The sequence below is a fragment of the Terrapene carolina genome, unplaced genomic scaffold, assembly GCF_002925995.2.
Source record: "Terrapene carolina triunguis isolate 2854851 unplaced genomic scaffold, T_m_triunguis-2.0 Scaffold18, whole genome shotgun sequence".
NCBI classification, from domain to species: domain Eukaryota; kingdom Metazoa; phylum Chordata; order Testudines; family Emydidae; genus Terrapene; species Terrapene triunguis.
The window spans coordinates 4,250,706-4,273,134 of NW_020664369.1; the positions used below are offsets into that span (position 1 = coordinate 4,250,706).

At 37.7% G+C, this 22,429-nt stretch overlaps 1 protein-coding gene across 1 annotated transcript in view; it reads left to right on the forward strand.

Annotated features, from left to right (window-relative positions):
- Positions 1-22,429, forward strand: part of LOC112103175 (von Willebrand factor A domain-containing protein 8) — a 255,098-nt gene that overhangs the window by 64,071 nt on the left and 168,598 nt on the right. The window contains exons 9-13 of the mRNA XM_029911809.1: positions 257-361; positions 5,617-5,748; positions 7,995-8,129; positions 8,229-8,306; positions 20,289-20,449. Coding sequence (XP_029767669.1) covers positions 257-361; positions 5,617-5,748; positions 7,995-8,129; positions 8,229-8,306; positions 20,289-20,449 — 611 coding nt within the window. The remainder of the gene's footprint in view (positions 1-256; positions 362-5,616; positions 5,749-7,994; positions 8,130-8,228; positions 8,307-20,288; positions 20,450-22,429) is intronic.

Genomic DNA, 22,429 nt, shown 5'->3' on the forward strand with positions numbered 1-22,429 from the left:
TCTTTAGATTCTGCAGTTTCAACAATTGATCCTTCCCTCCACCATCAGAAAAGAACATGAGACCCAGTGGGAGTGGAGGTGGGGAGGTAGGCGAGACAGCTATTGGGGAAGCATGGATGAAGTGTCCCTGGTTTTGTCTCAAAAGCTGAACGGTGCACTTGTTTGTTGTCATTCCTCTTTTGCAGTTGTCAGTATAATGTGTTCCAGGTTAATGGATAATGGAATTAATCTTTCCTGTATTTTTATTTCTAATTAGGATTCCTTCCCTATGATGTCAGTCCAGCATATAATCAAATGGCTTTACCCTTATAATGTTCTACTAGGAAAGGAAGGCAGGACTGCAGTAGAAGATGCATTAAAAGTGAGTACTGTGCATTTTATATACAAATCCCAGAGAGCAGTGAGTTACTACAATAGCCCCACTAAATTATAAGAAGACACCGAAGCAATGCTAATTATTTAAATAATATATGTTAATGCCGATATTAAAAAAAGTTTTTGAACAATACCTTCATAAACCAACAGATTTCATTAGATGATGAGTGTTTTATATCTTCTAGTGAATTTAGGCCACAGTTCACAGGTTCTTAAACACATGTATAACTTTAACAATGTATTAGTCCCATTGATACAATGTAACTACTCACATGTTTAAAGTGAGGCATGTGCTTAAGTGCCTTACTGAATCGGGGCCTTAGAGAGAAGATATTCATGAGGTAGGTCTTTGTCACTAAAATGGAAAATAATAATTTTCTAAAATTCATAAACGTCTTATAAAATTAATTGTAATTAAATTATTTCACATGAAAAATATTGAGTGTCTCATGATAATTCTACTAGTTTGTTTATCTTTATGGGCATTTGTGTCTGTTAAACCTTCAGTTAATCTATAGAGCTTTCTGAAATAATGCTGAACAAAAACCATCAAACGGAAAAAAAAAAAAAAAAAAAAAAGAAAGAGAAAATGCTTATTTTATCTCTCTTCTTTTCCCTGCCCACCTTCTCATCCCTCCAGCATTTTCATAGATTCATAGTCTTTTTCAGAGTCATTAGTTCCAGATAGAATTTCCCATCTTGTAAGTATGCCCTACATTCTTTTTTACTTTACATTTGGCCATATTGAAAGGCTTATTGTTTGCTTGTACCCAGTTTATTAAGCAATACAGGATCTGTCCTCTTCATTATTTACCACTCCCCCAATCTTCGTTTAATCTACCAACTTTATCAGTAATGATTTTGTTTTCTTCTGGGTCATTGATAAAAATATTAAAGAGCATAGGGCTGAGAATCAATCCCTGCAGAACTCAGCTAGAAACATACCCGCTCAGTGATGTTTGTCATTGACTGTTACATTTTGATGACATAAATCTGTTATCCAGATTTTGATAAATTTGCTGTGTGCCATATTGATTTTGTATTGTTCTAGGTTTTAATCAAAGTATTGTGTGGTACCAACACAAATGCCCTACAGAAGTCTAGATGCATTGCATCAGCACTGTTACCTTTATCACTCAAACTTGTAATTTCATCAGAGAGTATCAAGATTGTTTGACAAGATCTATTTTCCATAAACACATGTGGTTGGCATTAATTATATTACCATTTTTTAATTCTTTATTAATTGAGTCCTGTATCAGGTGTTCCATTATTTTGCCCAAGTTCAGTGTCAGGCTGACAGGCCTATAATTACCTGGGTCATTCCATTTGCCCTTTTTGGCACAACGTTTTCCCAGTCATCTGGAACTGCCCCAGTTTTCCAAGATCTATTTAAATCAATATTAACTGTTCAGAGAGGTCCTTGGAGAGGTCTTTTAAAACCCTTGGGTGTAAGTAATGTGTACCTCTTGACTTTAAAATGTCTTAATTTTTAATAGTGGGTATTTAATATCCTGCTTAGTTAATGCTGGAATGGAAAGTATTTCATCATAGGATATGCATACATCATCTGGCTTTTTCCCATATATGGAACAGAAATATTTATTGAACACGTTTATCTTTTCTGCATTATTATTGACCATTTTACCCTTTCCATCTCATAATGGACCAATACCATTAGGGTACTTTTGCCCTGATACACTAAAAAAACATTTCTTATTGTCCTTAGCTATGTTAGTTGTAGATATTTCCTTGTGTCCTTTTGCTTCCTTTATCAATTTCTACAATTTCTAGGTTTAATTTATATTCATTGCTATCAACCTCTCCTTTCTTCCACCTTTTAAATTTATTTATTGCTTCTTTCACGTCCCTAAGCCAGTCTGGTTTTTAACCTGTGTAGTGTTCTTCCTCAGTTGTGTTTTTTTGGGAATTCAGTAAAATGTGTTTCAACATCTCTCAGTTAACAGTTATATTTTTTCTGTTTAAATTCTCCCAGCTGATTTGGCTCATAATTGTTTCCAGCTTTGTGAAACTGGTCCTTTTAAAAGTGCCCCGTATAGATATTACTGGTTGGAACTTTATTGTGTTTGCACATAACAAATATAGTTAAATCATGATCACTTGCACCAAAGCAACCATTAACTTTTAATTCTAAGATCATTTCCTCTTTATCTGACAAGATGAGGTCTAATATAGAATTCCTTTTATATTAGATGCAATGCTTTGTGAGTTAGGTAATTGTCATTTATACTACTTAGAAATTCCAAAGACGTTTTACTATTAGCAGCTTAAGACTTCCGGTTGAGTCGGGCAGGAAATGGTTTTTTCCTGTTTCTAATTGGGACAAAAAGTCAATCTTGGACATTTTTGTGAACTGAAAAATCCAGGAAAAAAATAATTAATTCAGATCAATCAGAATGTTTCAGTTTTGGCCATTTTTATTTTTTATTATAATTAGCTTAGATTTTGATACAGAAATTCATTTCAAACTGGAAGACTGGAATTTTTCATGTATAAAATGTCAAAACATTCTGAAACTATTTTCAACATTTTTTCGAGTCAAGAAATTCATTGAAACTGACCATTTACTGTGAAAAGTTTTGGTTTCTATTAACCTATTCGCTGATGAAAAGAAATTTCATTGAAAAATTCCCTACCAGCTCTAACCTCCAGCATTGTTACTCAGATTGAAGTCACACACGATAATGCTTTTTTTCCCCCTTACACGTTATATAGGTAGGTCCTGAAGGAGTCGGTTACCTTATTCTTGAATGTGATTTGGGGGTGTGTACCCATTTTGAGCTTTATCTGTTACATAGTCAGTATTCTCTTTAATTTCAATAAATTTTTTGAGTAATGATGGAAACTTTAAGGAGTCTGGTGATTGAAACTTTAATATATTCATGGCCAATCCTTTCTTTATGTTGTGATTTTTAATTTATGCTGTTGGCACCCAGAGCATTAGATAGAAATCTATAGTTGTATTTGAGAAATGTGAAGAAATAAAACGTTTCCTTCCCTTGTTATAATTGCACCTGGAAATGATGCTGTAATTATAAGAGTCTGTCAGCATTGCATGTGGAAATAGCTTTGGACCTGATCCAAAGTCTATTGAACTCAATGGGAGTCTTTTTGTTTACTTCAGTTAACTTTGCATCAGGGTCTCTAACTTGCCAATTAAAATCTTAGTTCAAGATGAAACTCAGAATGCACATTCTCAGCTTTTTTCTGTTGTTCTTCCAATGTTTAGTGATGGTTGAAATTGGTTCAGCTGTTAAAATAAAAATAGAATTGTTGGCAGTTTTGCACTAAAGTACACTTATGCTTTTTTTTAAAAAGTTCACGTTTAAACATGAAAAATTTGTAGCCTTTTAGTCCAGAATGTGAATCTATGAGAGTGAAGAGCCAAAGTATGTGTCTGATTATGTTACAAAAAATAATTGTGTTTCGAACCTTAATTTACAATGCTATGGTATCTTGTACAAATAAAGATACATCAATTTTATTCTTTGAAACACAGTTTTAATAAAAGCAATCGAATGCACCTAAAATAATGTGAAGCTTACTTTAATGTTTTCAAGAGACAAAGTGTGTGAAGTAATACCTTTTACTGGATCAACTTCTAGTGGTGAGAGAGTTTAGCTTACATAGAGCTCGAAAGCTTGTCTCTCTCACCATGGAAGTTAGTCCAATAAAAGATATTACACAACATGGCTATAACAACACTGCATCAAATGTTTTCATCACAGCAGCAATCTTCATTATCTGAATTACCAGACAGATATTTATCATGATATTTGAACTCTGAACCTTCATAACCTAGTTCCTACAGAATATCCTTTCACCTGCATGGAACATGAGGCTATGGCCAAGATGGCCAGCCAAATTTAAGATGCTCTGGAACCAATTTTTTAAAAATGAGTTAGGGTCCTTTTTGCTTCTTGATTATGTAGAAAAAAGACCAAAAATCATTTCCCAAATAAGTGTGGGTTAGGTTTTTTACTTGTTTTTTACCTCTGAAATAGCAGGTTTTATGGGAGGACTTTTTGGGGAGTCTTAGGCCTGGTCTACATTAGGAAGTTAAGTCAGTTTAATTACTTCTGTCAGGGATACGAAAAATCCACACCTCATTGTGGCTTAGTTAAGCTGACCTAAGTCCCCAGTGGAATCATTCCGTCAGCCTGGCTATTGCCTCTTGGGAAGATGGATTAACTACAGCGATGGGAGAATCCATCCCATCAGCATAGGTAACATCTACATTAAAGCCTTACAGTGGCACAGCTGTGTTGCTGTCGTATTTTAAGTGTAGACAAGTCTTTGGATGTATGTGGCGAACGCTCACACCTTTATTGAAGTGTGTGTTTGTGCGCGTGCGTGTTGAATCTTTCACATGGACATATCCTCTCTTGGAAGTGTTCATTAGGCACTAGAGTTAAAGAGGTGTTAAGAAAAAAACAAACCGTAGTTTAAAAAATCTGACTCAAAATCCCTTGCTCTCTATTACCTAGCTTTCACTCCTGCATACAGTGTAGAGTGATGGAGGGCAGAGGTGGTGGTAAAATGGGCAAAAAGGCAATATTTCTTCCTTGGCCTATTAAAGGCTATATAATAAAAGTGTCTTGTGTGTTGGGAGCCCTCAACTTTCATTACACACAAGGCTGTTAAACTAAATAAGCATCTTAACTTGATGCATATTTTTTTTTAAGCTGGATGTTTCTAATACCCAAGTGGTCATAATAGCCCTCAAAGATAAATGGTGTGGGAACATACGTGCTGGAGGCTTGGAACTTCATTTCAGTCTGTCTGGCTTCAAAATCAACAAGTCAGCAGTGGGAAGTTATATCGTTAGGGCTATCTTGCAATCAGAATATCCTAGATTTTTTTTTATTTAGAAAAGAAACTTCAAAATCTATATAACAGAAAATTCTATACCAAGATCTGGAATTCATGGATTTTTCAGAATTCACGGATTTCTGTTGTCCCATCTCATGACTTAGTTTAATTTGTTTGACAAGAGGAGCAGCAAGCTAATAGTTGAATAGAGAACACTTAGTAGATACATACTGATGTTAGCATCTTACAAGGTCCATTTTAACTTTTCCAGTATTAAGTTTCTTACAGCAAATGGATATTGAACTTCAGAAGAAATTAGTCTTGCATCAATTTCTGCCATGTTTTTAGTGGAAACATTTAAAAACATAGTACTATATTAAATAATTACTACTTTCTCAATTTTTACAGCGTTTTGAGCTCCAGGATTCAGAAAGCCCTTTGCTTCCCAGTAGGATTAAAAAAGTGGAACAAATACATGGAAGCAAGACCTTACAGGCTGATGTAACTGTCCAGATTGCTGAAAAAGAAGTGAAATTCCAGGTAATGATTTACAGGTTCAACAAGCTATATCAGGGTGGGCAAACTGGGAATAGAAATTGTATGGCGGGCCACGAATGCTCACAAAATTGTGGTTGGTGTGTGGGAGGGGGTGTGGGCTCTGGTTGGGGGTGTGGGCTTCGGGGTGGGGCTAGAAATGAGGAGTTCAGGGTGCGGGAGGAGATGCTAGGTTGGGGCAGGGGAGTGGGGTGCGGGGGGGTCAGGGTTCTGGCTGGGGGTGCGGGCTCTGGAGTGGGGCTAGGTATAAGGGGTTTGGGGTGCAGGAGGGTGCTCTGGGCTGGTATCGAAGGGTTCAGAGGGCAGGAGGGGGATCAGGGCTGGGGCAGGGGGTTGGGGCGCGGGGAGAGGCTCAGGGGTGCAGGCTCTGGGCAGCACTTACCTCAAAGGCTCCTGGAAGCAGCGGCATTTCCCTTCTCTGGCTCCTACGTAGCTCTGCATGCTGCCCCGTCCGCAGGCACCGCCCCTGCTGCTCCCATTGGCTGAGGTTACCGGCCAATGGGAGCTGCAGAGGCAGTGCTTGAGGCGGGGGCAGTGTGCAGAGCAGAGGCCTCTGGCTTCCCCTACGTGTAGGAGCTGGAGCGGGGCCATGCGGCTGCTTCCAGGAGCCACGTGGAGTGGCCCCTGACCCTGCTCCCCGGCTGGGGTGCTGGAGCAGGGCAAGCCCCAGACCCTGCACCCTAGCGGGAGCTCAAGAGTTAGATTAAAATGGCTTGCGGGCCGTATCCAGCCCGCGGGCTGTAGTTTTCCCACCCCGAGCTATATTCTTGGTTTCATATCACTACTGCAAATTTGTTACGCTACTTTCTGTTGACTCTCACCTACATTTAATGCTCAAAGTTGATAAGGAATTTGACTGAGAGCCTCGATGAATATCCACTTTTTATGGTAATTTTTTAGCAAATGTCATTTATGAACTGGAGAGTATTCGATTATGGAAAAGTAAGGCTTTATTTTCAGGTAACTCGTGCAGTTTTCTATGTGGTTATTTTTTCAGCAACATGATCTATTTATTTCATCAATTACTAAAGTGTTGGTGGAAAAGTACTTTCTTGATTCCTTATTTTGGGTTGTGCCATGGAATAACATAATACAAAGCATATGTGATGCTCTTGGGGGTATCTTCTATATAGTTACGTTTTTCTGAAAGAATCATTTTTTTCACTATATCTTTAAATAAAAACAATAGTAGTTTCTTTCCTTTTGTCCTCCACATCAAATAAAATGTGCTTAGTAACATTATTCCAACACAGGATGTTGAATCAGAAAACGGAGCAAAAGTCTTCATATTAATCACATCAAATACAGTTAGTCTGAATTTCTTCCTGTGAAGCTTATGGTCTGTTGGGTGGAGAAATAAGGCATTTTTTAAGAAACGCATGTTGATCTGAGTTTAAAGTAGGGGTTGAATTCAGTGAGACTGAGGTATCTGTGTAATAGAGGAGAGTTAGTAGGAGGCAGAAAGAGATCTGAGTCACACTGGGGAGGGATGACTTCAGAGAATTTGTACGATGGAAGTGAAGAAGGAGGTTGGAGAGCAGGAGCAAATTGGGTAGAAGCTGATTGGAGAGCTGCTCTGAAGGAAATAGTTAGCTTCATTAGGCACTGTGGTGAACTGAGAGTTGATTGAGGAGTTTCTCTGAGGAATGAATGGCCTCTTTGGGAACAAGGGTAGAGGAGGAATTTGAGGGGAAGCAGTGACCAGTGTGAGTGGGGAAAGAGCAACAGAATGTAGTAGTTTAAGCAGGGGTTAAACTGGAGGAAAAACAAGTGTTTCTATTCTGCAAAGCTCTGCCCACTTATAACACCAGAGTGAGATTTCCCTCCAAGTGGATTGTTCATATCTTCACCATAGATCATTTCTCCTCTTTCTTACCCCCAATCTGCAATAAATGATTACAGGGCTCACTTTGTAATTGGGTTTCAGCGTTAATACCCTATTGAGGTGAGTCAGAGTCCTCTCAGGACTATTGATTCATGTTGCCTGCAAACCAAATCCAAAACCGTTGCGTTGATTTACATTTGATTCCTATTTCATGGCAGATTTATTTATTTATTTTGCAACCACAAGCCATAAAGGCGATTTTTTTTTTTTTTAAAGATTTAGATTCTGGAGCACAAGAATGCAGTCACCAGTGAAATGTTACAGGGTTACTGACCCAGTGTAAACCAATCTGCCCCCGAGCCTAAACCACTTTCATATAACTTGTTTATCTTTTGTCTCCTTGTAGGTCCCAGCTGGGACTAGACCATTAAAACTGTGTTCTGGATCAGACACTTTCATAGAGACTTCCAGCCATAAGCAGCTGTTGGCAGAAATGATGCAGTCACATATGGTTAAGGATATGTGTTTGATAGGCGGAAAAGTAAGAACTGTAAATTTCTTTTCCTTTTTTTCCCCTCCTTGCAAGATATTTTGAATCTAATTCCTTAATTTTTATTTCATTTTATTTTTTACTTTATAGGGCTGTGGCAAAACAGTTATTGCTAAGGAGTTTGCCAATATGTTAGGATACAACATAGAGCCTGTCATGCTGTATCAGGTAAAGTAAATTATACAGTGGTGCGTATGCCTTACAAATGGTCTGAAACATGAAATACATAGGTTACAGATGAAAGAAACTAGATGGAATCTCTGTGTAAGGTACAGCCTTTGAAAAATCATTCATCTAAGGAAAGAAGCAAAAGTAATATAAGAATGAAAGGAAAGTAGTTCTTGAGATACTTTGCTCACTTGCTGTCAGAATACTGAGCTGGAGAGTCTCTTCCAATTTGCAAGACTACATAGAGAGATTATTATATAGAGTGTAGTATGAAAATCTAAGGTAGGTTACTATGTGTATAGGGCCGGATGCTAATTCCCATGAAGTCAGTAGCACAGCTCCCACTGACTTCACGCTCTTAGTAGAGATAGGAAGAGAGAACTTCAGTGAGTGGAGTGTAAAGAGATTTGTTCAATAAAGTAAATTATGATATTTCTTAGTTGCAAAGAGCTGACAGCTGGTGCTGTGAATTAGCATAACTTAGTGTTATGCTTTCTTTCTAGTCTTTGGATGTTGTTCTCCTAAGTGTGTTTCCTGCCTTTGGGTCTAAATGGTGGCCAGTTGTTTTGGCATATTTACAGGCCCTGGCAGACCTTTTCACCTTCCTTTTTTTTTGTCCGTCCGTATGCTATACAATTGTGAAATGGAATTCTCCACCATCTACATTTTTGTATTCTGGAAGGCAGCTTCTTTATTGTGATGAAAATGCATAATTGCTTTTATGTTTTGAGGAGCTTCTTTTTTGTGTTACTTTTTATGTTCTATATACTTCGGGGGGAGTTTTGCGATACTACACATGTGCAGAATTCATGTCCCGGGTAGAATTTTTTTTTCTCTGCAGAAAATACATTCTGCTGGAGAGGTGCTGCAGTTATGCCTTTTGCCCACCAGGGGCTGGTGTGTCGCCAGAACAGAGAACAGCCGCACCCGGGTGGGATCAGCCCCAGCGGCAGGTAGGGAAGAGAAGCAGCTGGGTTCCTCACAGCACCCTGCTTGTAGGGCCAGTTCAGGAGGCATGGGATATGGGGGAGATGGACAGCATGGGGTTCATGGGATTGCTGGGGGGTCACAGACTGGGGTTCACAAGGGCTAATTGGAGGGGGACAGACTGGGAGTGGGGTTGTGGGGACATGGGGGAGGGGGTAGTTGAGTGGGGATTCAGGGACACATGGGGATGGGGGAGGGGCGCAGGGACATATGGGAACAGGGGCAGATGTGCCTGACAATGAGAGAGGCTAGGGATCAGTCAGGGTCTGCATGCGGGAGGCTCCCTAACAACCCCATCCCCCTAAAACCTCCAAAACTTCCATACTTCTCCCACTCACACCCAACAACCCTCCAAGTTCACACCCCAGCTCCTTCCCAACAATTACTTCCCTCTCCCTCAGCTCCTCTGTTATCCTTGACTCTCCCAAGCATTTGCACTGCCTCTGAGTGGTGTAGGAAATGCGTTTATGTATTGTAGTTTAAATGAATTATTACTCCGAGTTCTGTATTAATAGGCCTAGTAAGGAATCTATTTGTCAAAAAACATTTTCTGAATCTTTTTTGTTGTCTGTATTGTTACAGACATACTTGCTGACAGGTGTTTTGAAATAAATTACCAAAATAATTGAAACCGGCATGATTATATTGTGTTGTTTTGACAAAATATGCAGAATTTTAGAGCATTTTAAAATATTGTGCACAGAATTTTTAATTTTTTGGCACATAATTCCCCCAGGAGTATGTTTCTTTGTTCAGATTCCATCATAATCTCATATTGTCTTACATATTTACTTTAAACCACTACTATTTGATTTTTGTCATGATTCTTGTTGTTTAATGTTTATATTAAATATAATACAGATCCCAGTCGGGATTGGGGCTCTGTTGTGGTGGGTTCTAGAAAAACACATTCAAGGATACGGTACCTCACTCTCAGAGCTTAGAATCTAAGATGAGAAGTGACTTATGAAGTGTAGGTGGAAGGGAGTAGAGAAAGATTAATCAAATATATACAATTTTTATAGAAATTGACATTTTTTCATTGTAAATAGATAATGTGCCACTCTCTCTTTCAGTCCATCAGCCTAGCCATCATTAATTGACTGATTACCTATGTGTTGTGTCAGAGGTGGGTCTTGAGGAGAGATTTGGAGAACAAGATTGACGATTTACAGAGCAGTTCAGGGAAGGGATGGAAAAAGGTACAGAGACATTTTTGCAAGAAGCTGACAAATGGATGGCTTTGTTGGTTGACTGTAGGAGGCATGGGACAATGATCTCACTACACGTTAAGCAGTGTCTGGCTTGCAGGAAAAGGTGTTTGGCCAATTTAAGGGGTAGAGAGCCAGACTGACTAGCTGCGATAGCGTTAGACCGGGTCATCATGGGAACACTGGCCCATTCCCCCTGCCAGGTGGCCAGAAGAGAGGAGGGAACAATGCAGGTCCATACCGGTGCAGGAAAAGCACACCTTTACCTGGACCATGCAAAGCAGCACCCACCGTCCCTCCTGTGAATGTAGTTAAATATCAGGTTTTGTCATGATTTGCTGCGGGTATTATGTTAGTTGCTTTTTTCTTGGGGGGCTGAGAAAGGCTTTTTCTCTCACCGTCAGATTGGCCAAGACAAGGTATGGGGTGGGTTTTGCCTTCTCTATAGCAGGTTGGGGACTTAGTTAGGGCAAACATGAAACGGGGATTGCAACTAAGATGTTGCAACTCATTATGTCAATGCAAGGTGGATTTAGTGCAAGTACTTGCTGCAATTTAAGCCCATTGCTTCTTGTCCTATCCTCAGAGATTAAAAGAACAATTTTTTCACCCTCCTCCTTGTAACAACTTTTTATGTACTAGAAAATTGTTATCATGTCCCCCATGGCCTTCTTGTCTCCAGACTAAACAAACCAAAGTTTTTCAATCTTCCCTTATCAGTCATGTTTTCTAGACCTTTAATCATTTTTATTGCTCTCGTCTGCACTATTGCTCCAATTTGTCCACATCTTTCCTGAAAACTGGACACAATACTCCAGTTAAGGCCTTATCAGGGTGGAGTAGAGTGGAAGATTTACTTCTTGTGTCTTGCTTACAACACTCCTGCTGATACATCCCTGAATTATGTTAGCCTTTTTTTTTTTTTTTGGCAACAGTGTTACACTGTTGACTCATATTTAGCTTGTGATCTACTATAACCCCAGATGTCTTTCTGTTGTACTGCTTCCTAGACTCATTTCTCTTTTATCTTCATCCCCTTCATCTCCAACATTCAACAGAGTGCTGGGCAGCCAGCAACAGTCACTCTTCTTTGTCACAGGGACAGTATTGCCAACATCAAGTAGTCAAAAACCATGAATCAGGCCCCCAAAACCATGAGATTGGCTTAAAAATCATGGTATGTTAGCAGAAAAGATGGACTTTTTATTTGTTTTCTGGTTTTTGAGCGTTTAAAGTTCATGTTTTCAAGTTTCTTTCTGCAGCCATGAGGGCTAGAGATTTTTTTTTTTAAGGAAGCTGAGATTCTCATAATCATGTGGCTAAAAGAGTTGGGGCTTTAAGAAGAATGTAAAATATCACAAGACTCTTCATAACATAGAGGTAGTTGGCTGTGATAGCAGGTGATAGCAATAGTGGCAGCTTGTATGGAGGTGAAGGGAGTGAGGGTGAGAAGGGACTTTCGAGCTTACATAGGGCTGTCAAAGTTGGTCAGTATAGGAGGGCCCACCCACAATATTCCTTCCCAGAAGTGTTCTGCCTCTGCAGTAGCCATGTGTGGCAATTTCTGAGGTCCTACTTTTTACCTACCACTGTTTCTTCTTGCTGGGGATCCCAGCAGTACCTTTTCCTTGTCTTCTCTCATTCTCTTTATCTCATTCAGTTTTTCTCCTTCCTTTATCTCTGCATCTCTCTCTCTCTCTCTCTTTTTCCCTTCAGTACAGAGTGCCTGAGCCTCTGGCTAGGGAGTTGCTGCAGCTGGATTCCAGATGGTAGGTTGTAAGAGACTCCTGCCAGTGTAACAAGCGTGGGGGCAGTTTTTTCCCCTCCCTCAGTGGATGGACCCAAGTATGTTTCTTGCTCACAGGCCCCCAACCCCATCGTGGCCCTGCTTGAGCTTGGTGAAGAGGAGAGCCAATGACCTGCCAAGTGTCCCCCGTGGGAATGGAGGGGAGGAGGTGGGAGAAAAGGTCTCAGTAGTGTCTAACTTAAATTCTCTTTTCAAATGACAGTGAAATAAAAAGAAAGAGATTTTCTATCTTATTCCAGAAATAATAAATCTCTCTTTAAATTGCTAAATTATAGTCAGCAAATCTCAAATTACAAACAGTAATTTAACAAAGAATATTTACTCCTGTTAGAATGGATATATGTGTTATTACATCCTGAAATCTGACTATGTATTCTCAAATAGCTCTCTATTTGAGCACATTTGGTAAAGTAAAGAATCATTAGACAAGTAAATATTATTATAAAAAAGAAAAAGCAGCTCACGCAAACCCTGCCTGAAACTGAAATCTGGCATATCTCTGCCTACGGACCATACTTAAATTTTAGATCTTTAACATAGAAAGGTTGACAGGAACATATTTGGAAAAATTGCAAATCCACAGCTGATGTCTGTTCTGAGTCTGACAAGTTATTCCCTGGTCACCATCTTTTGTCATTTTCTGTCACATAATTTTGCAGGATAGAAAATGGCTGTGGGGTATTTCTCAGTGTTAAGGTTTGATTCCCCGTCCCTGCACTGTCTTTTTTCTTGTCTATAAAAATAGGCCTTAAATAAAAGAATATGAAAAATATATCTTCCTTCAGAAGGAAGGTATTCAGAATCATCTGAAGGGTTCTGCTTTGAATGAGACACAAGTCAAAATCAACCTGTGGCACATCAACATCTTCAGGGCATTCCATATCTTCAAGGCATTCCATATGTTCAGGCATGCCAGTAAAGGAAATGTGATGGGAGAAGACTTCCAGCACTGACCAATATCTGAATAAAACTAAAAACACTAAACTCTATAGAAAAACATTTCCTGACTAAATATTTTTCTACAAAATACTATTAGTTTAGTTCTATTCACATTTATATGTGAACGTTTAAGTGATGAATAGATCAACTTGTCTCTTCCAGTATTTACCTCAGGATTAGATGATGAGGTTCAAACTCCTCTGAAGATAGTTATTGTGCACATTATTTCCCCTTCCTGTACAATTCTTCACTTTCAATGGGCTTATCTAGTATATACTTCCCAGGGGATTGGTCTTCTTTCTCTGCAGGATGGCTCAGAGTTTGACACGAGAACAGGTTGAGAATTTCAGCTAACTGGCAACAAGGGAATATGTGCTCTTTGGGGCTTGACAAATGAACCCACACATGACAGATGAACCCTGACCCTTGTTATATACGAAGGGAAATCTTCATTATTTGTGTACACAGTGTCAGGGTATTTACTCATCACCAGTATAGGAAGCCAGTTGGTCTTGGAAACTTAGAAATATGGCTACAAATACCAATGATTCAGGCAAAATTTTTTCCAGGCCCCATCTCTAGCCTGTATGGATCTGCAGAAAGGCAGCTAAGGACTTCCCATTTGGGAGCCCATGACAGATAAAGCTGAAAATGAGCTCAGTCACTTAATAAGATAGCTAAAACTTTCACTTTCAAAAGGGTATCTGTGATGCCTACACAAAAGGGCCTGATCCAACTCCCACAGAAGTGAATGGGAGTCTTTCCATTGATTTCAGTGGGAGTTAGATCAGATTCTAAGGAAACAGAGTTTGCAAAGACATTTCTTTGACTTTTTGGAATTATAAAGCTATATTTAAGTGATATTAATAAGGTAAACACATGACAATTTTTAAACTTGTTATTCAGTATATATATATATATATATATATATATATAGTCTCCCAGAATAGAGAGATATTTATTTTCTGTATAAAATAATTTTTAAAATATATACTAGTGTTTTTATATAACATCAACAATTTTATTATAGAAATAACATAAAATCAAGACAAGATTAATGTAAAGGATCAGAACCATTAAAACACAAATTGTATCTAATCTTTCCAAGCCTAATTATAAGTACATCTCCAAAATATGTATCCAGTTTTTGCTGGAAATTACTAAGAACTTATAAACTAAAAACTAAAAGTAGGAAATATCTGGTTTCTACAAAAAAATTAAACTTATGATATTAAGTAATTAGCATTGTATATCAATATATGCAATAATTTAATCTGATACTAGAACAAATATTAACTACATGCATTCATTCAATAACTAGGCAATATAGAGTTTAATAACTCTATCATATCTAGTTTCACCTTTTTGGGTCAGGAAAAAAAGTCTTTGTGGCTTCTTTAAGAGGCCAAAATCTCTTATGATAATCCTAATCCTAAAATTCAATAAATTTTTGTGTCTTCATAGTCAGTTATAATTTAGCAAGTAATAATATAGGCACAGAAATATGCAATGAAGTAAATTCAGCTGAAGAAATAACATTTTTCCCCCCTTCAGGTTTAACTAAGTAGCCTTCAGGAAAATGTTCTGGGAAGAAATGAAATTTCCCATATTTTATTTCCTAAAATATCTCCAGAAAGAAAGCGCGCAAAAAAAAAAAAAAAAAAAGGGGGGGGGGGAAGGGGGAGCATGTTTTTACTTAGTAACCTTTGCATGGCTCCCAAGGATCTAATGAAAATGACAAGTATTATGTCCCTTACATCTCACTCCCCTTTAGCAACTATGGCAATAGAAGCCATCCCACTTAGCCAGTTCCCATTGCTTCGCCAACAGTGATCATTTTCTTCGCAATTCAGAAGCTAGAGACTCTAGGTTTCTTACTTTTGATGCCAAGTTGGACTCACATTCTGCTAGGATTTCTCAAACAGAAAATAGGAATGAAGTAATAGAGAAAATTTTGAGATCACATAACAACAAATGGCTGGTTTAGTGAAAGACACACCTTAGTTAAAAAAAAAAAAGTATTAATATGTTTATAAAGGATAATTATTTTCTGAAAAAAAATCAAAATGAGAATTGTGTTAAAGCTACTACTATTTGAATATTAGATTTTTCTGGAATATCTGCAGGAGAGGAATGTTGTTTTTTGTTGTTGTTGTTTTTTAAAGTAATTTAGACTAGTGTTTCCCAAACTGTTGTCCCCAGGAAAGAGCTGGCTGGTCATATGGTACTTAGGCTGCTGCTTCTCCTCATTTCCAGTTGCTTAAGTGCATTCAGAGAGAACTAAAAATAAATTAAATACTTTCCTAAAATTACTTTCCCATGTAAGCAATTGCTGTAGTTGCTACAGGGATTTTATGCAATCAGAAATGGGAGAAAAGGTGGTACATGAGAACAAAATGGGAGAGGAAGGCCTCCATGAGACAATCTCTGCATTAAAAGACAGTTTATGTAAAATTTTGGGAATCGCTGCTTTAGATTATTTGGATCCTCCTCTTTTGATATAAAAGGTTTTCCAAATGCTTAATGAAAATCTTTCTATTTGACATTCACACTATAAGAGTAGTTATCAAATCACTTTTAGACAGAGAAAGAGTAATGAAGCAAGTATGAAGAATAAATTGAAATATTTGGTGTAAAATAAAACAAAAAACCCCCCAAAGAATTAACCTCCTTAAAACACAATGAAAGCTTGAGTCCAAAGGGACATAAGTCCAAAGGGAAAAGGAATAACCTTTCTGTCTTATAACTGAATCAGGCTTTACAAGGACTTGGCTCAAAACAGATTTTTTTGTTTAAATGCAGTTGTTTTTCAACTTCAGAGTATGACAATATGAAATATATTACTAGTATAATATTTAAATAAGTAATCAAGGTTAAATAAATATTAATAAAAAATCTTTGGACAAAAAACCAATAACTTTAACCACAGCACAGAAATTGAGTAATTGAGAGAATTGGTAACAAGATAGTTTTTCATCTCTACATAACCAGATCAAATCCAATTCAAGTCATTTAGAATATGATGTGAAGTTTGATTTTATTTCTGAATTATACTTTATTGCATTCTGCTCTTCTGATTTTCTATCTTCAGCAAATTTAGGTTTTCCATTTGGGCTATTGGTATCTGTCTTTGTTTGCTTTCAACGTTAGTTTTAGCTTAATGAATTCATACTATGCGCAGTTAATTTCATTCCCAAAGAGGAGTCACGTATAAAGTGAAATTTAATTTAATTTTGAATTATAATACATTTTCCTGTGCAGCATTTATTAACTACAGAATGTATAGAGAATTTCTGAAATAAGTGGCAGTTCAAGGGCACAGAAATATTTTTGGTATATTTTCCTTTGTTTTGATAAAGATATGTTTCTCATTCTATGTGTAGACTGAGTATTTCAGTAGTAAAGCAAAATGGTGAATAAGTACAACAGTAAAAAGATGTGTTGTTTTTATGGTACTGACGGTGAAACCTTAAGTTACATATCAGTGGAAGCATCAAAGGATCAAGACTTTGTCCTGTTACTTTAAGACTGTTAATGAAATGCAGAAAGAGGAAATGATCCAGGCTATATGATGTAATTTATTCTATTTTTATTGTTTAAAGTTCAAAGGATTTACCATTGTAAGAAGAATGTATGCAAAAGCTGCAACTGCAGCAACAAATATTTTTCCCACCTCTGATTTTTAGGCCAAATGCTGTTCACTGCAAACAACCAAACAGGGTGGATTTGATTTAAATCATGATTTAAATCACTAGTCAAGAAGACTAGATTTAATCATGGATTTCTACATAAAAGTGCATTCTTGTTGGTTGTTACCAAATGTAGTAAGAGGAGGCCCTGAGATATAAACCTTGGTATCAGAGGCCTGGTATGAGGCCTAAGGCCTGAACTAAAGAAATGGTCAAGACTTTGCTAACATAAAGCAAAATTAAGCTGTGAGCCAGAGGCAGGCCCTGCTCACAGAAGCTGGCAAGGAAAGGGCTGATGCTGCAAAAAGATACATACCTAAAAAGTACTGAACACTAGATATCAGAACACTCCAATACTGGAACATTCCACAGATAACATGGAACAGGCCGACCCATCCCAATGACAGGGGCAAAAGGGTAAAATGATGGATAGAGTTGTTTTGATCGAACCAACATGTACAAGGTGGGAGGCTGCACCTTACTACATAGAGGGGTTGTACCTTGCTACGTAGAGGGGTTGCACCTCAATACGTCAGGAGTGATGTGTAACTTGTTTGTACCTGTGTATAAGAATGTATCCCTGGGGTGGTGTCTTTGTCCGGCCGAGGGGGCAGTGGAAAGTCCCGCCACTGACTGAGCCGGGTCCATTGCCAAGAGGCACTTTCTCGTAGTATGCCCGGTAGACTAAGTAATCTACGGGGAACTGCAATTGTGTCCAAGGTCGCAATAAACCTAGTCAACGTGACTTTGCATCTTACTAGACTCTGTGGTTATTGGGGGTTCTCTTCGGGTCTGCTGTGTCAGCTATCTGCGCAGAGCTGGGGCAGCACACAGAGGGAACAGACGCACGCAGCCGAGTGATATCAACATAGGAGAAAGCAGAGCACCACACCGGTAGCATCTGACAACACTTTACAAGAGCAGGTTTACTATAACTTTTAAAAGCTCTGCGCAGATAGCTGACGTTTTTCCTCAAAAAGCATTTTGTCAAAAACATCCAATTTAAATAAAAAAAATCATTGATTTTTATCCACTCTGCAACCAAAGTTAGGGGGCTATGCCCTGGTTAGATCATCTGCATTGAAAGTGCAGGAGGAAGGAATTCATCTTCCAGGCCACATGGCGGCCACTGCAATTTCCTCTATCGCAATGGGGAGCATCTCCTATGAGGGAACACCCAAAGAATATATATATATGTGGTGGCTGATATGCTGGCCCCCTCCTCTGATTTGCTGTTGCGTTGTCTTCAAAAGTACCTTCTATGCTGAGGTGCAGAAAGTCCATATGGAACTCTACTCCATTTTGTATGAGGGCTCCTGGTCCCTCTATTCCTTTACCCTCTCTTCCCCCCTTAAATATCTCAGTTGTATTTTATTTTGCTGGATCTTAGAAATTAATAGAATTTTTTACCTGTGTTTCACATCAGTGAAATCAGTATCTGATTTAATTATAGTTTCTGCAGAGTCTTACAGCTGAGTGACTTCAGTTGATGCCAGGTGACAATTGCTGTTCCCTTCTATACGCAAAGCTTTGTAGTTCTCAAATACACGTATTGCATACAACAAAAATTCCATTTAAAATGCTTTTAAAAGTTTCCCTTTTGTTGGAGTATTGAAAAGGCAATGTTAATGTGTGTAGAAACTAAAATTTTATTTAAAACACTCTATGTATACATCTAGAGTTCTGTGGGAAAGTGGTCAAAGATTTCTTGCCTAAATCTATTTGGGTATTTGCCCCTTAAAAAAAAACAAAATACAGTACTTGCCAATGAAATCAATCTCTGATAGATCAGTATAATATAGTTTAAATTAGGACAGTCAACTCATGTGATTAACTCAAAACAATTACCGGTAATCGCGATTAATCGCAGTTTTAATCGCACTGTTAAACAATAGAATACCAATTTAAATTTATTAAATATTTTTGGATGTTTTTCTACATTTTCGAATATATTGATTTCTTTTACAACACAGTATACAAAGTAGACAGCACTCACTTTATATATTTTTTTATTATAAATATTTGCACTGTAAAAATGGCAAACAAAAGAAATAGTATTTTTCAATTCACCTAATACAAGTACTATAGTGCAATCTCTTTATGGTGAAAATGCAACTTACAAATGTAGATATTTTTTGTTACATAACTGCACTCAAAAATAAAACAATGCAAAACTTAAGAGCCTACAAGTCCACCACTGCAAGGTATTTCCATGCCAGATATGCTAAACATTCGTATGCCCCTTCATGCTTCGGCCGACATTCCAGAGGACATACTTCCATGCTGATGATGCTCGTTAACTAAATAATGCATTCATTAAATTTGTGGCTGAACTCCTTGGGGGAGAATTGTATGTCTCCTACTGTGTTTTACCCACATTCTGCCATATATTTCATATTATAGCAGTCTCGGATGATGATCCAGCACATGTTGTTTCTTTTAACAACACTTTCAATGCAGATTTGACAAAACACAAAGAAGGTACCAATGTGAGATTTCTAAAGCTAGCTACAACACGCGATTCAAGGTTTAAGAATCTGAAGTGCCTTCCAAAATCTGAGCAGGACAAGGTGTAAAGCATGTTTTCAGAAGTTTTAAAAGAGCAACACTCCGATGTGGAAACTACAGAACCCGAACCACCAAAAAAGAAAAACTACCTTCTGCTGATGGCATCTGACTCAGATGATGAAAATGAACATGCATCGGTCCACACTGCTTTGGACGATTATCGAGCAGAACCTGTTATCAGCATGGACGCATGTCCTCTGGAATGGTGGTTGAAGCATGAAGGGACATATGAATCTTTAGTGCATCTGCCACATAAATATCCTGCGATGCCAGTTACAACAGTGCCATGTGAACGCCTGTTCTCACTTTCAGGTGACATTGTAAACAAGAAGCGGGGAGCATTATCTCCTGCAAATGTAACCAAACTTGTTTGTCTGAGTGATTGGCTGAACGAGAAACAGGACTGAGTGGCCTTGTAGGATTGTTTTTGTTTTTGAATGCAGTTATATTTTGGACATAATTCTACATTTGTAAGTTCAACTTTCATGATAAAGAGATTGCACTACAGTACTTGTGTTAGGTGAACTAACTATTACTAACTACTGTTATTTTTGTTTTTTACAGTCAAATATTTGTAATAAAAATAAATATAAAGTGAGCACTGTATACTTTATATTCTGTGTTGTAATTGAAATCAATATATTTGAAAATGTAGAAAATATCCAAAACTCTTTACGTAAATGGTATTCTATTATTAACAGCGCGATTAATCGTGATTAATTTTTTTAATCATTTGACAATCCAAGTTTAAATGCATTCTTTTGATGATTGTTACTCACAGGATATGACAGCTCGAGATTTGGTGCAGCAAAGGTATACTCTTCCAAATGGAGATACTGCTTGGAGACCATCTCCACTTGTTACTGCTGCCTTGGATGGGAAGCTTGTTATTCTTGATGGTATTCATCGCGTCAACTCTGGCACCCTAGCTGTACTACAAAGGTTGGTATGGGAGCCCTGTTAAGCAGAGTGCTTGAGACTTGTTTATTCAGGACGTTCATGCTCAGAAACTGTGTCCTGTTTGCAAATACACAGCTGTGCAACTCCAGGTATATTGTAAAATTGCAGTCAAGGTATTGGATTTTTACAGAATACATTATGTTGGGATAATGATATAGGGATACAGATATTGAGAGCAGAAGCAAGCCTTGAGTGTGTTATGTAAACTTTTATTAATATTGGAAATTGCAGCTGTTTGTTCATGCTGTACTTCTAACTAAATTAGAAAATGTATTTGTTTCTATCCTAGTCAAAACTATGAGGCCTAAACATTAATAAGTTAACATTTATTAAGTAGTAAAGACATTATAAATAGTATTTGAAAATGCATTCTGCTGCTAAACGACTGATTAATTATACTCACTCTGAAAAATGCTTTCTTGGAATTGTTTAGTAAATTGATTAAAGGGATCTGAAAAAGGGGGTGAACAGTGAGGTGGCAAAATTTGCAATGATACAAAATTACTCAAGGCAGTTAAGTCCAAATCTGAGTGATAGAGTTACAAAGGGATCTCACTAAACTGGGTGACTGGATGACGAAATGACAGATGAAATTCAGTGTTGCTAAATGCAATACACATTGGAAAATATAATCCCAGCTATACAAACAAAATGATGGAATCTAACTTGGCTGTTACCACTCAAGAAAGAGATCTTGGAGTCATCGTGGAGAGTTCTCTGAAAACATCCACTCAATGTGCACTGGCAGTAAAAAAGTTAACAGAATGTTAGGAACCATTAGGGAAGGGATAGATAATAAGTCAGAACATATTATAATGCCACTATATATCTCCATCGTACACCCACACCTTGAATACAGTGTGCAGTTCTTGTCACCCCATCTCAAATAAGATATATTAGAATTGGAAAAGGTGCAGAGAAGGGGAACAAAAATGTTTATGGGGATAGAACAGCTTCCATATTAGGACATATTAAAAAGACTGGGACTATTCAGCTTAGAAAAGAGATGACTGGGGGAGCATATGATAGAAGTCTATAAAATCATGAATGGTATGGAGAAAGTGACTAGGGAAGTGTTTTCCCCTTCACATAATACACGGACTAGGAGTCACCCAATGGAAATTAATGGGCAACAAGTTTAAAACAAACAAAAGGAAGTATTTCTTCATCCAACGCACAGTCAACCTATGGAACTCACTGCCAAGGGATGTTGTGAAGACCAAAAGTATACTCAGTTAAAAAAAGAATTGGATGAATTCATGGAGGATAGGTCCATCAATGGCTATTAGTCAGGGATACAACTCCATGCTCTGGGTTTCCCTAAACCTGTGCCAGAAGCGTCTGACACTAGCCACTGTCAGAGACAAGATACTGAGCTATATAGATCATTCGTCTGACCCAGTATGGCCATTCTTATGTTCTTATGAATTAAAAACAAAAATCCTAAAAGTTACACATAATAATGTAAACTGTATTATTAGTTAATAATTACTACTCATATAAAGCCAGATTTTGACACTTGTGTTCATGTTGAATAGTAATACCCTTCTCCATGAGTGATCACGTTAATGGGGCCACTTGTGAAGGAAAGTGATAATCAGGAGTAAGGAGGTATCAGAATCTGCACCATAATAAGGAGCCCAAAACTGCCTGGAGGAATGAAATTTTTCTTTTTACTTGGAACAAGTAAAAATATCACTTTTGAATATACATATCTTCAGTTCGTTTTGGTTTGCACCTCATAAAATCTTATCATGTTTTAAGTTTTATTCCAAATAAGACTTTCATCATTGTGCTTACATATTTGATACAAACATATGACAGCATTTGTAGTGCATAAACTATAAAATTCAGTTAACATCTGAACTTTCTGAAAACCTAATAATCTCTTCTGATCTTCAGTTTTTTATTAGATACCAAGGTGATCCTTGCATTAAACATAGTTAGCCCATTTTTTTTCAA